General features: G+C 35.6%; 1 protein-coding gene across 3 annotated transcripts in view; it reads left to right on the forward strand.

Annotated features, from left to right (window-relative positions):
• Positions 1–13,641, forward strand: part of ZMYM4 (zinc finger MYM-type containing 4) — a 167,482-nt gene that overhangs the window by 126,651 nt on the left and 27,190 nt on the right. For all 3 annotated transcript variants that reach the window (XM_018041376.1, XM_018041385.1, XM_018041393.1), the window contains 5 exons: positions 2,268–2,321; positions 2,725–2,904; positions 3,306–3,400; positions 11,123–11,294; positions 11,480–11,575. In XM_018041376.1, coding sequence (XP_017896865.1) covers positions 2,268–2,321; positions 2,725–2,904; positions 3,306–3,400; positions 11,123–11,294; positions 11,480–11,575 — 597 coding nt within the window. The remainder of the gene's footprint in view (positions 1–2,267; positions 2,322–2,724; positions 2,905–3,305; positions 3,401–11,122; positions 11,295–11,479; positions 11,576–13,641) is intronic.

Consider the following 13,641-nt stretch of genomic DNA (forward strand, 5'->3'; position numbering starts at 1 on the left):
CCCTCTAGGGCTTGGTGTGTGCAAGATTTTGCTTGTGCAAAATCCTCCAAGACTGGAGTGCTGTTTCCCCCAGTCCTGGAAAGTCCTTTCATCAAATCTCGCTTTCCTTCAAGGCCAGATTCCCTGGAGATTCCCAGACCTTTTGTCAGAGCGCCAGGCTGGGAAGCCTGATGTGGGGTTCAGAACCTTCACAGCAGTGGGAGAACTTCTTTTGGTACTGTTACTCTGCAGTTTGTGGGTCATACCCTGCTGAGTATGGGATCTGATTTTATTGTGATTGTGCCACTCCTTCTCACTGCAGCTTCTTTGTCTTTGGATGTGGCTTATCTTTTTTTGGTGCATCCCTGTGTCCTGTCGATTATTCAGTAGGTAGTTGCAATTTTGGTGCTGTCATAGGAGGAGATGAGCATGCTTCCTTCACCATCTTGAACTGAAAGCCCTAAACTGTTTACTTTTAAAGTAGTTTATAGGGACTTACTTTGCTGGTGTCCAGGGGTTAAGACTCTGTTTCCACTGAAGAGAACAGATTTGATTTTTGGTTGGGGAACTGAGATCCTGTATGCTGTGTGGTACAACCGAAAAAAAAAGGTAGTAATAATAAGGTGGTTTTTAATTGATAGAACTTTGTTCTGTTTAGTTTCATGTGCTGATTGCTAATGTATTTATATCCGTTTTCCATTTCATGGTAAGTCTTTTTTTTCAGGGGGGAAGCAATGTAAAGCAGATTTTTCAACCTGTGAGTAAATAAACATTGTGTGTGTTTGTTATCAAAAAAGGAAATTTCATAGAACACTTGATGACATAAATCAGAGCAAGATCCTCTATGATCCACCTCCTAGAGTAACGGAAAGAAAAATAAAAGTAAACAAATGGGACCTGATTAAACTTAAAAGCTTTTGCACAGCAAAGGAAACTATAAGCAAGGTGAAAAGACAACCCTCAGAATGGGAGAAAATAATAGCGAGTGAAACAACTTGCAAAGGATTAATTTCCAAAATATACAAGCAGCTCATACAACTCAGTGCCAGAAAAACAACCCAATCAAAAAGTGGGAAAAAGACTTAAAAAGACATTTCTCCAGAGAAGACATACAGATGGCTAATAAACACATGAAAAGATGCTCAACATTGCTCATTATTGGAGAAATGCAAATCAGAACTACAATGAGATATCATCTCACACTAGTCACAATGGGCATTATCAAAAAGTCTACAAACATAAATGCTGGAGACGGTGTGGAGAAAAGGGAAGACTCTTGCACTGTTGGTGGGAATGTTAATTGATACAGCCAGTATGAGACCGTATGGAGATTCCTTAAAAAACTAGGAATAAAACCACCATATGACTAAGCAATCCCACTCCTAGGCATATACCCTGAGGAAACCAAAACTGAAAAAGACAAAAATGTATCCCATTGTTCATTGCAGCACTGTTTACAATAGCTAGAACATGGAAGCAACCTAAATGTCCATCGACAGATGACTGGATAAAGAAGTTGAGGTACATATACACAATGGAATATTAGTCATAGAAAGGAATGCATTTGAGTCAGTTCTGATGAGGTGGATGAACCTAGAACCTATTATACAGAGTGAAGTGAGTCAGAACGAGAAGGCTAAATATTGTATTCTAATGCATTTATACGGAATCTGGAAGAATGGTACTGAAGAATTTGTTTACAGGGCCGCAATGGAGAAACAGACATAGAAAACAGACTTACGGCCATGGGGAGAGGGGAGGAGAGGGTGAGATGTATGGAAAGAGTAACATGGAAACTTACATTACCATATGTAAAATAGCCAATGGGAATTTGCTATATTTCTCAGGAAACTCAAACAGGGGTTCAATCTAGAGGGGTGGGATGGGGCAGGAGATGGGAGGGAGTTTCAAAAAGGAGGGGAGATATGTTTACCTATGGTTAATTCATGTTGAGGTTTGACAGAAAACAAAAAATTCTGTAAAGCAATTATCCTTAAATAAAAAATTTTTTTTAATATATTTTAAAAAGTAAAAGCAAAAAAAAGAAATTTCAGATAACATAGAATCCAAAATAAACATCTCTTGTCTTGACTTTTTTCATACTGCTATTTGGAAATATAACCACTGTTACCCAGTTGTAATTTAACTGTATTTATCGCTAATGCTTAATTTTTATTAATGAATCATTCATTCTGCATATGCAGGGTATTTTGCAGTCATTTCATCTGAGATGCACTTTGTTCACATATACATATAAATTGACATTATGTGCTTTTCTTTTTCTTTAGAATCCCAAACTTCTGAACAGGAACTCTTTTTAGACACCAAGATATTTGAAAAAGGTTTGTAAGTGTAAATATATTATGAAACTTAGAAATATTGTATCTCTGTTAGTGATGCAAACCCATAAAGTATTAGCAACCTTGGATTTAATATTTATAATTTAAGCCATTTTTGGGGGGCATCAGAGAACTGTGAGTTTGTGCTAATTTATAAAGAGACTGATAGAAGCTACCTCAGATACTGGTTTCAGGGATTAACTGAACTAGTGTACTAAAGTGTACACCAAGAATATAAATCCATTTCTGTGATTCTGGTGAAAAAGTTGCTTTATTCTTGAGGGTAACTACGGAATTGTCCAGCAGCTATTCCTGACTTTTTGTTATTTAGGATTTCAGGGAGATGTGTGAGCATGTCAGGAGTCTTATTTCATTTTGAGGGCTTGTTTGTTTTTTATTATTTCAGACCAAGGAAGTACTTACAGTGGTGATCTTGAATCAGAAGCAGTATCTACTCCACATAGCTGGGAGGAAGAATTAAATCATTATGCCTTAAAGTCAAATACTGTGCAAGAGGCTGATTTAGAAGTGAAGCAGTTCTCAAAAGGGGAAACTGAACAAGATCTGGAAGCAGATTTCCCCTCAGGTTTGTTCACTGTAACTTGACTGTTGAAAGTCTTTTTTCAGAAGATTGGTACAACTCTGAATCGACATTTTGAAGCAGTTATAATGTGTGATTACTATTTAAAGGCACAAATGGTCCCTGACTTTGAAGGTATTGATTCATACCATATTCTTCTTTACAAAAGTTTAGTTTGTTTTTGTTGTTATTTTTAACTTTCCCACAGTAATCATATAGGAGATTTTCTGGATTGTTAATAAAGCTTTTATTCATGCTATATCTCCTTTGTTTCCTTAAGTATACAAGTAAAATCTGTATTTTAGCAAAACAATATAAATGATTACCTGATATTTCCTCCTCTAGTCTGAGACTTTATTTAACTAAAGTTATTTATCTCACATTATGCTTTCTCCTGGTTATCACAGAATCCTTTGACCCACTGAACAAAGGACAGGGAATCCAGGTACGTTCCCGAACAAGAAGACGACACAGAGATGGCTTCCCCCAGCCCAGACGAAGAGTAAGCAGTAGCTTAATTTTTTTAGCATTTTGTTTTATTTATTATTTCCCAATCTTGAATTTTAATGTTTTTGCTTTTTGAAGTAAAAAACCATATCTTTTTATTTTACATTTCTTTAAGAGGGACTTTTTCCACAATTGAAGGATTTTTCTGTTTTGTTTTTTATAATTCTTAACAGACTTTCCTCTTTTTTTAAAAGTCTCTAAATTTAGCTTTTAAATATATAATAATGAGTTTTTCTGTTTTATTCAGTACAGTTATAATAGTGAAGTACACAAAGACTTTTTCATGGTGACTGGGGTTTCTCATACTAAAATTTAAACAATAATAGCCTTAAAAAAAACTCCATTGAGTTGTAATTACATGTAAAAATTCATAAATTTTAAGTGTACAATTTGATGAGCTTTGATAAATGTATACAGTACGTAACTACCTCCACAATCACAATACTTTCCTTGTGCAAAAAATTTGCCCTGTTACCATTTCCAGTCAGTCTTCATCTCCAGCTCCTGACATCCACTGGCTTATCTGCTTTGTGGATTGCTGTAAAATGGTAGTGCTTTACTTTTTCTAAGATTTCATATAAATGCAGTCACATAATTTGTATTCTTCTGTATCTGGGTTCTTTCAGTTAGCATAGTGTTTTTGAGAGTTATCCATATTGTTTCATGTATTACTAGCTCATTGCTTTTTATTTCTGAGTATTTCATTTTATGGATAAACTATTGTTTATATAATTGTTTAATAGCTAATGGAAATTTGGGTTATTTCCAGTTTGGGTGTTTTTAAATAAAGCTGCTGTGAACATTCTAATATAAACATCTTTGTGAAGAATATATGTTTTCATTTGGGGAAAAATGTCCAGGGATGGAATTGTGAGGTCTGATGTGTATTTTTAACTTTGTAAGAAAGCTGACAAAGTGTGTTCCGAAGTGGGTGTACCATCTTGAATTCCCACCAGCAGTCTGGGAATTCTGTCTGCTCCATGACTTTACTAACAATTATTAATTGTTATTGATAATAACAATTATTATCAGTTGTTATCAGTTATCAATTATAATCAATTATCATCACCTGGTATTATCAATTTTTAATTTTAGTTATTCTAGTAAATTTGTAGTGATATTAATTTATGGCTTTAATTTTTATTTTCCTCATGACTAATGTGTAGGCATCTTTTCAAATGTATATTGGTATTTGTGTATCTTTGATAAAGTGTGTGTTCAAAACTATTGAGCATTGGGGGGTGTTAGGTGTCTTATGGAGTTGTGTTTTTTTTTTTTATGGATATAATTCTTGTATCAAATATGAGTTGCTCCTATTCTGTGACTTTTTCTTTGCTTAATAGTGAAAAACAACTTTTCCCCCCATTTCCATGATTCATTTTATTTTCTTCCAGTTTTACTGAAATATATTCGGCATCCAGCACTGTATAAGTTTAAGGTATATAGCATAATGATATGACTGACTTACATTTCATGAAATGAATATAAGAATAAGATGGTAAACATACATCATCTCATATAGATAAAGAATTAAAGATATTTTTTTAAAAAGTTTTTTCCTTATTATTAGAATTATTAGGGTTTACTCCTAACAACTTTCATATATAATATAGAGAAGTGTTCATTATATGTATCATGTTGCACATTATATCCCTAGTACTTCCTTACCTAAAATTGGAAATTTGTGCCTTTTGACTGCCTTCATCCAATTCCACCTCCCTCTCCCTTGTGCCTCTGCTAACCACAAATCTGATCTCTTTTTCTAAGAATTTGTTTGGTTTTGAAATATAATAGACCCATAACATTATGTCCTTGGAGTGTGACGTAGTGATTGGACATTTGTACATATTTCAAAATGTTCACTAGGTTAAGTCTAGTTACAATATGTCAACATACAGAGATATTACATAAATATTGTGTGACTGTATTCCCCACGCTGTACGTGTCCTAACATGACCATGACTCATTTGCTTTGTGACTGAAGTTTGTACGTCTTAATCTCCCTCACCTGTGTCTCTTATCGCTCCAGCACCCTCCCCTCTGACAACCCCATGTTTATTCCCTGTATGTTTGGTTCTGTTTCTGTTTTGTTGTTTTTGTTCATTTGTCCTATTTTTTAGATTGCAGATATAAGTGAAATAATATAGTATTTACATTCTGTCCAATTTTTTTCTCTTACCTTAATATTCTCTAGGTCCGTTTGTGCTGTCACAGATGGCAAGATTTCATTCGTTTTTTGTGATTGATTAATAATTCCTTTGCATGCAACTGTGTGTGTGTGTTGTGTATACACACCACATCTTCTTTATCCATTCATGTAGGACACTTGGCTGTTCCCATATTTTGGGTGTTGTTGGTAATGTTGCAGTGGACATAGGGGTGCATATATATCTTTTTGAACTTGTGTTTTTGTTTTCTTTGGGTAGAAAATACCCAGAAGTGGAATTTCTGGATCATATGATAGTCTTATTAATATTTTTAATTTTTGAGAAAGCTCCATGCCACTTTCCCCAATGGTGGAACCAATTTACATTTGCACCAAGATTGCACAAGGGTTCCTCATTTTACGCATCTTCATCAACACTTGTTCTTTATTGTCCCTTTCATGACAGTCATTCTGAAAGGTGTGAAGTGATATGTCGTGTTGGTTTTGACTTGTATTTTCCTGATAATTAGTGATGTGGAGGATCTTTCCAAATGTCGGTTGGCAGTCTTTATGGAAAAGAGTCTGTCCAGCTCCCCTGACCATTTTTTAATTGCATTTTTTTCTTTCTATGAGTTCTCTAAGTTCTTTTTATATTTTGTATATTAACTCCTTTCTAGATACGTACCTGACAAGTATCCTCTCCTATTCAGTAGGGTGCCTTTTCATTTTGTTAAGAGTTTCCTTTGGTATGCAAAATCTTTTTATTTGATGAGTCTCCACTTGTTTATTTATTTTTGTTTTGTTTTACTTTGCTTTTGCTTGAGGAGACAGGTCTAGAAAAATATTACTAAAACCATTGCTAGAGTTTCCTGCCTGTGTTTTCTTCTATGAGTTTCATGGTTTCAGGCCTTAAATTTACATCTCTAATCCATTTTGAGTTTAATTTTGTATATGGTGTGAGAAAGTAGTTCAGTTTCATTTTTTTCCATGTAGCTCTCCAGTTTTCCTAATATCATTTACTGAAGGAACAGTCTTTTCTCCATTATATATTCTTGCCTCTTTTGTCATAGATTAATTGACCATATAGTTGATCGTTTGTTTTAGTTCTGTGGATCATGCCATTGGTATTTTGAATTGTTTGCATTGAATCTGTCATTTTCTGTGGGTAGTATCATTATTTTTGCAATATTCTAATTCATGAGGATGATATATTTTTCCATTTACTTGTTTAATCTTCAGTTTCCTTTATCATCTTACAGTTTTCTGAGTCAGGTCTTTTGCCTTCTTTATTAGATTTATTCCTAGGTAGTTTCTTCTTTTTGATGCAGTTGTCAGTGGGATTGTTTTTAAAATTTCCCTGACGGTTTGTTGTTAGTGTCTAGAAATGCATTAGATTTTGTACCAGACAACCTTATTGAGTTCATTGGTGACTTCCCGTAGCTTTTTAGTGGTGTGTTTAGGATTTTCTGTGTGTAGTATTGTGTTATCTGCAAGCACTGACAGTTTTTCTTCTTCCTTTCCAATTTGGATTATTCTGTTTAGATTATCTTAATTTCTCCCAACAGTACTTTTATGTTTCATTGTACAAGTCTTACACTTTGTTAAATTATACTTAGTAAATATTTTAATATATTTTTGATCCTGTTGTGGGTAGCATTGTTTTTAAATTTCCTTGTCTAGTGTTCTTCATTGACATATAGAAATAGAGATGGATTTGTATATTGACTTTATATGTGGTGATTTTGCTCAACTAAAATCTATGGGATTTTTTACCTACACAGTTGTATTATCTGTGAATTAAGAAAGTTTAGATTTTTTCCTTTACAATCTCAGGGTATTTTCTTCCTTTTTTTTTTTTTTAAAATTATTATTTGTTATTTTGCCTTTTTTTTTTTGGCCATGCCATGTGGCATGTTGGATCATAGTTCCCCAAACAGGGATTGAGTCTGTGCCACCTGCAGTGGAAGCAAGAGTCTTAACCATTGGACCACCAGGAAGCTCCTCTTTCTTTTTTTGATTTATTGCATTAACTGGGATCAGTGTTTAATATGAGGGTAGGCTTTCATGCCTCTTCCCAATTTTAACAAAGAGTTCAGCCTTGCAATGTTAAATACAGTGTTACCTGTATATTTCTTGTTGTTGTTCAGTTGCTCATGTCTGACTCTTTTCGACCCTATGGACTGCAGCACACCAGGCTTCCCTGTCCTTCACTGTCAGAGTTTGCTCAAACTCATGTCCATTGAGTTGGTGATGCCATCCAACCATCTCATCCTCTGTCATCCGCTTCTCCTGCTGCCTTCAGTCTTTCCCAGCATCAGTTTTTTCAAATGGGTCGGCTCTTCATATCAGGTGGCCAGAGTACTGGAGCTTCAGCATCAGTCCTTCCAGTGAATATTCAGGGTTGATTTCCTTTAGGATTGATTGGTTTACTCTCCTTGCTATTCAAAGAACTCTGAAGAGTCTTATCCAGCACCACAGTTAGAAGGCATCAGTTCTTCAGCACTCAGCCTTTTTTATTGCCCAGCTATCACATTCATACATGACTACTAAAAAAATCACAGCTTTGACGAGACGGACCTTTGTAGGCAAAGTAATGTTTCTGCATTTTAATATGCTGTCTAGGTGGTCATAGCTTTTCTCCCAAGAAGCAAACGTCTTTTAATTTCATGGCTTCAGTCACCGTCCACAGTGATTTTGGTGCCCAAGAACATAAAGTCTGTCACTGTTTCCTTTGTTTCCCCATCTATTTACCATGAAGTGATGGGACCAGATATCATGATCTTAGTTTTTGAATGTTGAGTTTTAAGCCAGCTTTTTCACTCTCCTCTTTCACCTTTATCAAGAGGCTCTTTAATTCCTCTTTGCCTTCTGCCATAAGGGTGATGTCATCTGCATATCTGAAATTGCTGATATTTCTCCCCACAAGCTTGACTGTAGCTTGCGCTTCATCCAGACCAGCATTCTGCATATAAGTTGAATAAGCTGGGTGACAGTATACAGCTTTGACATGCTCCTTTCCCAGTTTGGAACCAGCCCACTGTTCTATGTCTGGTTCACTGTTGCTTCTTGACCTCCATACAGGTTTCTTGTAGATGGCAGTCTCTCTCATAGATGACCTCTATCAAGGTTAGAAAGTTCTCTTCTGATTTACTCAGCTTTTGTGATCGTGTTTTGAACTTAGTCAGGTGATCTCTTGAGATGATCGTCTGATTTTTCTTTTGTAAGTCTTTTTAAATGGTGAAAAACATTGATTTTTTTTTTCAGTGATAAACCTAACCTTGCATTTATGGGATGAACAGTAGTCTCTTTTTGATGTTTTTATATTTATATATATTGCTGAATTGAGTTTGCTAGTATAAGTTTTTAAGTATGTCAGTTTAAAAGATCTATTGATGTGTCAGTCAGTCAGTCAGTTCAGTCGCTCAGTCGTGTCTGACTCTTTGCGACCCCATGAATCACAGCACACCAGGCCTCCCTGTCCAGCACCAACTCCTGGAGTTTACCCAAACTCATGTGCATCGAGTCAGTGATGCCATCCAGCCATCTCATCCTCTGTCGTCCCCTTCTCCTCTTGTCCCCAATCCCTCCCAGCATCAGGGTCTTTTCCAATGAGTCAACTCTTCGCATGAGGAAGTATTGGAGTTTCAGCCTCAGCATCATTCCTGCCAGTGAACACCCAGGACTGATCTCCTTTAGAATGGACTGGTTGGATCTCCTTGCAGTCCAAGGGACTCTCAAGAGTCTTCTCCAACACCACAGTTCAAAAGCATCAATTCTTCGGCGCTCAGCTTTCTTCACAGTCCAACTCTCACATCCATACATGACCACTGGAAAAACCATAGCCTTGACTAGATGGACCTTTGTTGGCAAAGTAGTGTCTCTGCTTTTTAATATGCTATCTAGGTTGGTCATAACTTTTCTTCCAGGGAGTAAGCGTCTTTTAATTCCATGGTTGCAGTCACCATCTGCAGTGATTTTGAAGCCCCCCAAAATAACGTCTGACACTGTTTTCACCGTTTCCCCATCTACTTCCCATGAAGTGATGGGACCAAATGCCATGATCTTCGTTTTCTGAATGTTGAACATTAAGCCAACTTTTTCACTCTCCACTTTCACTTTCATCAAGAGGCTTCTTAGTTCCTCTTCACTTTCTGCCATAAGGGTAGTGTCATCTGCATATCTGAGGTTACTGATATTTCTCCTGGCAATTTTAATTGCAGCCTGTGCTTCCTCCAGCCCAGCATTTCTCATGATGTACTCTGCATAGAAGTTAAATAAGCTGGGGGTGACAGTATACAGCCTTGACATACTCCTTTTCCTATTTGGAACCAGTCTGTTGTTCCATGTCCAGTTCTAACTGTTGCTTCCTGACCTGCATACAGGTTTCTCAAGAAGCAGGTCAGGTGGTCTGGTATTGATGTGTAGTTTTTTTGTAATGACTCTATCTGCCCTTGGGCAAGATAATAGTGATGTAAAGTGACTTACTGTTCCTCTTCTGTTTTCTGAAATACAATTTATATAGTTACTTTAATTCTTGAGTAGACTTTAGCAGTGAAGTCATCTGGATTTGGAGTTTTTTTGTGGGAATGTTTTAAAATACAATTTGAATTCCTCTGGCTGTTTACATTATCTATGTCTTCTAAAGCAAGCTTTGTTAGGTTGTATTTTTCAAGAAATTTGTTCAGTTTTTCTAAGCTGTCTAGTTTATTGTCATCAGGATGTTCACAGTTTTCTTTTGTTACCCTTTGTCTGTGGAATCAGGTGTTGATAATTTGTATCTTCTCTCATCTCTATAATCATTCTGGCTAGAGATTTACCAATTTTTTTAACCTTTTAAAATTACCACCTTTTTTGTCTTACTAATCTTTTCCTCTATTTTTTAATTGATTTTTGCTGTTATTTTTATTACTAATTTGGGTTTTAATGTAGTCTTTAATCTAGTTTCTTAACATAGGAGCTAGCTTATTGATCTCAGACTTTCTTCTCATATAAGCATTTTAATAAATATAAATATCCTTATAGGCACTGCTTAGCATTATTACATAAATTTTGATATGTTTTGTTTTCATTTTTACTTAAATTCAGAGTATTCTCTAATTGCATTTTTGATTTCTTAACATGTGTTGGTTAATTCTGACTTTAATGGATTTTGCTAACATTATTTTTTTATTGTTTTAATTGCTGAATTCCAGTGTAGTTAGCGAGTTGATTGAGGGTTGTTTTATAGCCATCTGTTCATCTATTCCATTAAATAGACCTGAGTGTAATAACTGTTACTCATACCTCATACCTTATTTTGTAATTCTAGTATCTGGAAGATAGTAAATAAATACTCAAATATTATTGATTATTACAGTATTATTTTCTACACTTCAGTTTTCTCTTTTTTTTTTTCTCCTGTGGATAGGAGTAGGAAACTTCTAAAACTCTAGCTATAAGAACTCTGAATCTCAGGGATGTAATACTGAGGCCATTTTCTGTAAATTTATGCCCATTCTATCTTTGCAAACAATGATTCCTAAAGATCCAAAACTAAATTTATATTCTATAAAATTTTGGAAATTCTTACAGGGACGGAAGAAGTCTATAGTATCTGTGGAGCCCAGGAGTCTTATTCAAGGAGCCTTTCAAGGGTGCTCAGTGTCTGGGATGACATTGAAATACATGTATGGGGTAAACGCCTGGAAGAACTGGGTTCAGTGGAAAAATGCCAAGGAAGAGCAGGGGGATCTGAAATGTGGCGGTAAATACATGGCATGAGTTTGTGTCTTGATTTAGGGGTGGGAGGAATACGGATTAATAAATTCATAAACCTACTCAAAGGGGAGAAATACTAAGTCAAAAATCCCATAAAGCTTTGATTTTGGCTTTGCTTAATTTTTTTCCATCTTTATTTAAACTTCTCATTTACTTTTCTTTTCATGTCAGGAGTTGAACATGCCTCATCTAGCCCGTGTTCTGAGCCGTTAGGAAGTACTCAAGACCATGCACTCTCTCAAGAATCTTCAGAGCCAGGCTGTAAAGGTAAAATGCTTCTCTCCTTATGATCTGAATTGCTTATAATATCATCGTTGATTTTAAATTTATAAATGGAAATTTTAAATTCTTTGAAATTTGAAGTTTATGTTTAAAAAGCGAAATTAGTCTCCACTCTCAGTTTTCAAGAACTTGTTATTAAGGGAAGGTTATTATCTTCAGACATGAGTTTCTTATACAAATATAAGAAATTTTGTGTCTTTTTCTAACACTGTGGAAGTGCCTCAAATCTCTCTCTTTTTTGAGTCCTATATCTGTAGACTAATCCATGTGGAAACCAGTGGAACACTTCTTTATTGTTGTTGTTAAGAAAAGTACCTGGGAAAGCCTTGCTGTTTCTATAGTTTCTCCCATCAAGGAGCTATATATGATTGACCGTGTTTGCAGGTTTCACTTCTGGTGCCAAGAAATTTGGAACCCAATAAACAGTTCAAACAAAGCAACACTGTGTTAGTTTAGAACCCTAATCATTAGATTTCTTCTTTCCAGGATTTTGTTTTATGTTCTAAATTTTGTTTTCAGTTTTTGTTCTGCTTTTTAATTTTGTTTATATATCATTTGTTTATCACAAAGAAATTATTTTATGAAGTCTTTGTGGAATGAGATAGGGCAGGAATGCATGAGTGTGTAACTAAATTTTTCACCCCTTTCCAACTGTACCTTCTCTCTGATACCTGGGTGATTGCATGTATTCTTCGCTTCACCTCAGTTTACCCTCATTGGAGCAGTTAGTTGCTGCTGTGGTCTGTGACTGACTGACTGAGTTCCCACAGATCAAGTGTAATCTCTCTGCTTCAGAGTGATATAAAAATGCTCACGTCATGGGTGTTTACTAGGCCTTTCACTTTGCACTTTGAGCCACAACAGTTTTGAGAAAGGAGGGGTAGTGAGAATGGAGAAGTAATATTGTATTAGACTGCCAGGCCTAAATGCAGTAGCCACACAGGATGCCTACTCATTTCTACTACTCATTCTTCCAGAAAAATACTTACTGTATTTATCTGTCATGTATCAGGCATGGTGGTACATATTGAGGTAAAAAGGTCAAACATGGTCCTTGCCCTCATGAATGACCTGTTTAAATTTGCAAAACCAACTCAGGGAAGCTCAAGTGTACCATTGGAAACATGTAGTCTTTTTTACATGTGGAAAAGCAGGAACTGGAAAGGGTGTTTTAACTCATCCCACAGTGTGGACCAGTCTGTTCCCGTAAGATCTCTAAAAATCAAATTAGATAACTCTCATGCCTAAAACTAATTCAGGTCATATGTGGGTGTGCTCCTTTGCTCTATGTCCAACTCTTTGTGACACTGTGGACTATAGGCCACCAGTCTCCTCTATCCATAGAATTTCCCTGGCAAGAATACTGGAGTGAGTTGCCATTTCCTCCTCTAGAGATCTTCCTGACCCAGGGAATAAACCCACATCTCCTCTGTCTATTGAATTGGTGGGAGGATCCTTTACCCCTGAGACACCTGGGAAGCAATTCAATTCTTAGTTGTCTTCAAAATCTTTATATATAAATATATGAGGCTTACCATGATCTGCCCTCTTTACTTTTCTCCTATATTCCTGAGTCTCCAAACCCTTTCAGTTTTGTGGCTGAGCACATACTGTATTTTCCAGCATTTTCAAAAGCATGAAGTTGTTAATATGTAATCTGAAATGTATTTTATTCAAATAAATATGACTTAAAGTTAAATAGCATTCCTTTTACAGATATCTTCTGAGCCTTTAATATATTAAAACATACTGTGAATTCTTCACAGGCAGATATAATATACTGCTGTTTTCCAAATTTATCAGATCTTAGAAACTCAGTTTTATTGAGCTTTCACATGGTTAGTATTTTGTGGAATATACTTTGGGAAATCTTTTTATATCCTCAAGTTGAAATTCTTAATCTACATGTTTAATTCTTCTCCACCTTTAACATCCTCTGGAATCTAACATGACTCTTCACTATTAGATGGCCTTTATTTGTTTTCATAGAATTTTACTTAAATAAGACATTTTATTTAAATGTTATATCATATGTGCTAAATTATCTTTAT

This window comes from Capra hircus, chromosome 3 (genome assembly GCF_001704415.2).
Source record: "Capra hircus breed San Clemente chromosome 3, ASM170441v1, whole genome shotgun sequence".
NCBI classification, from domain to species: Eukaryota; Metazoa; Chordata; class Mammalia; order Artiodactyla; family Bovidae; genus Capra; species Capra hircus.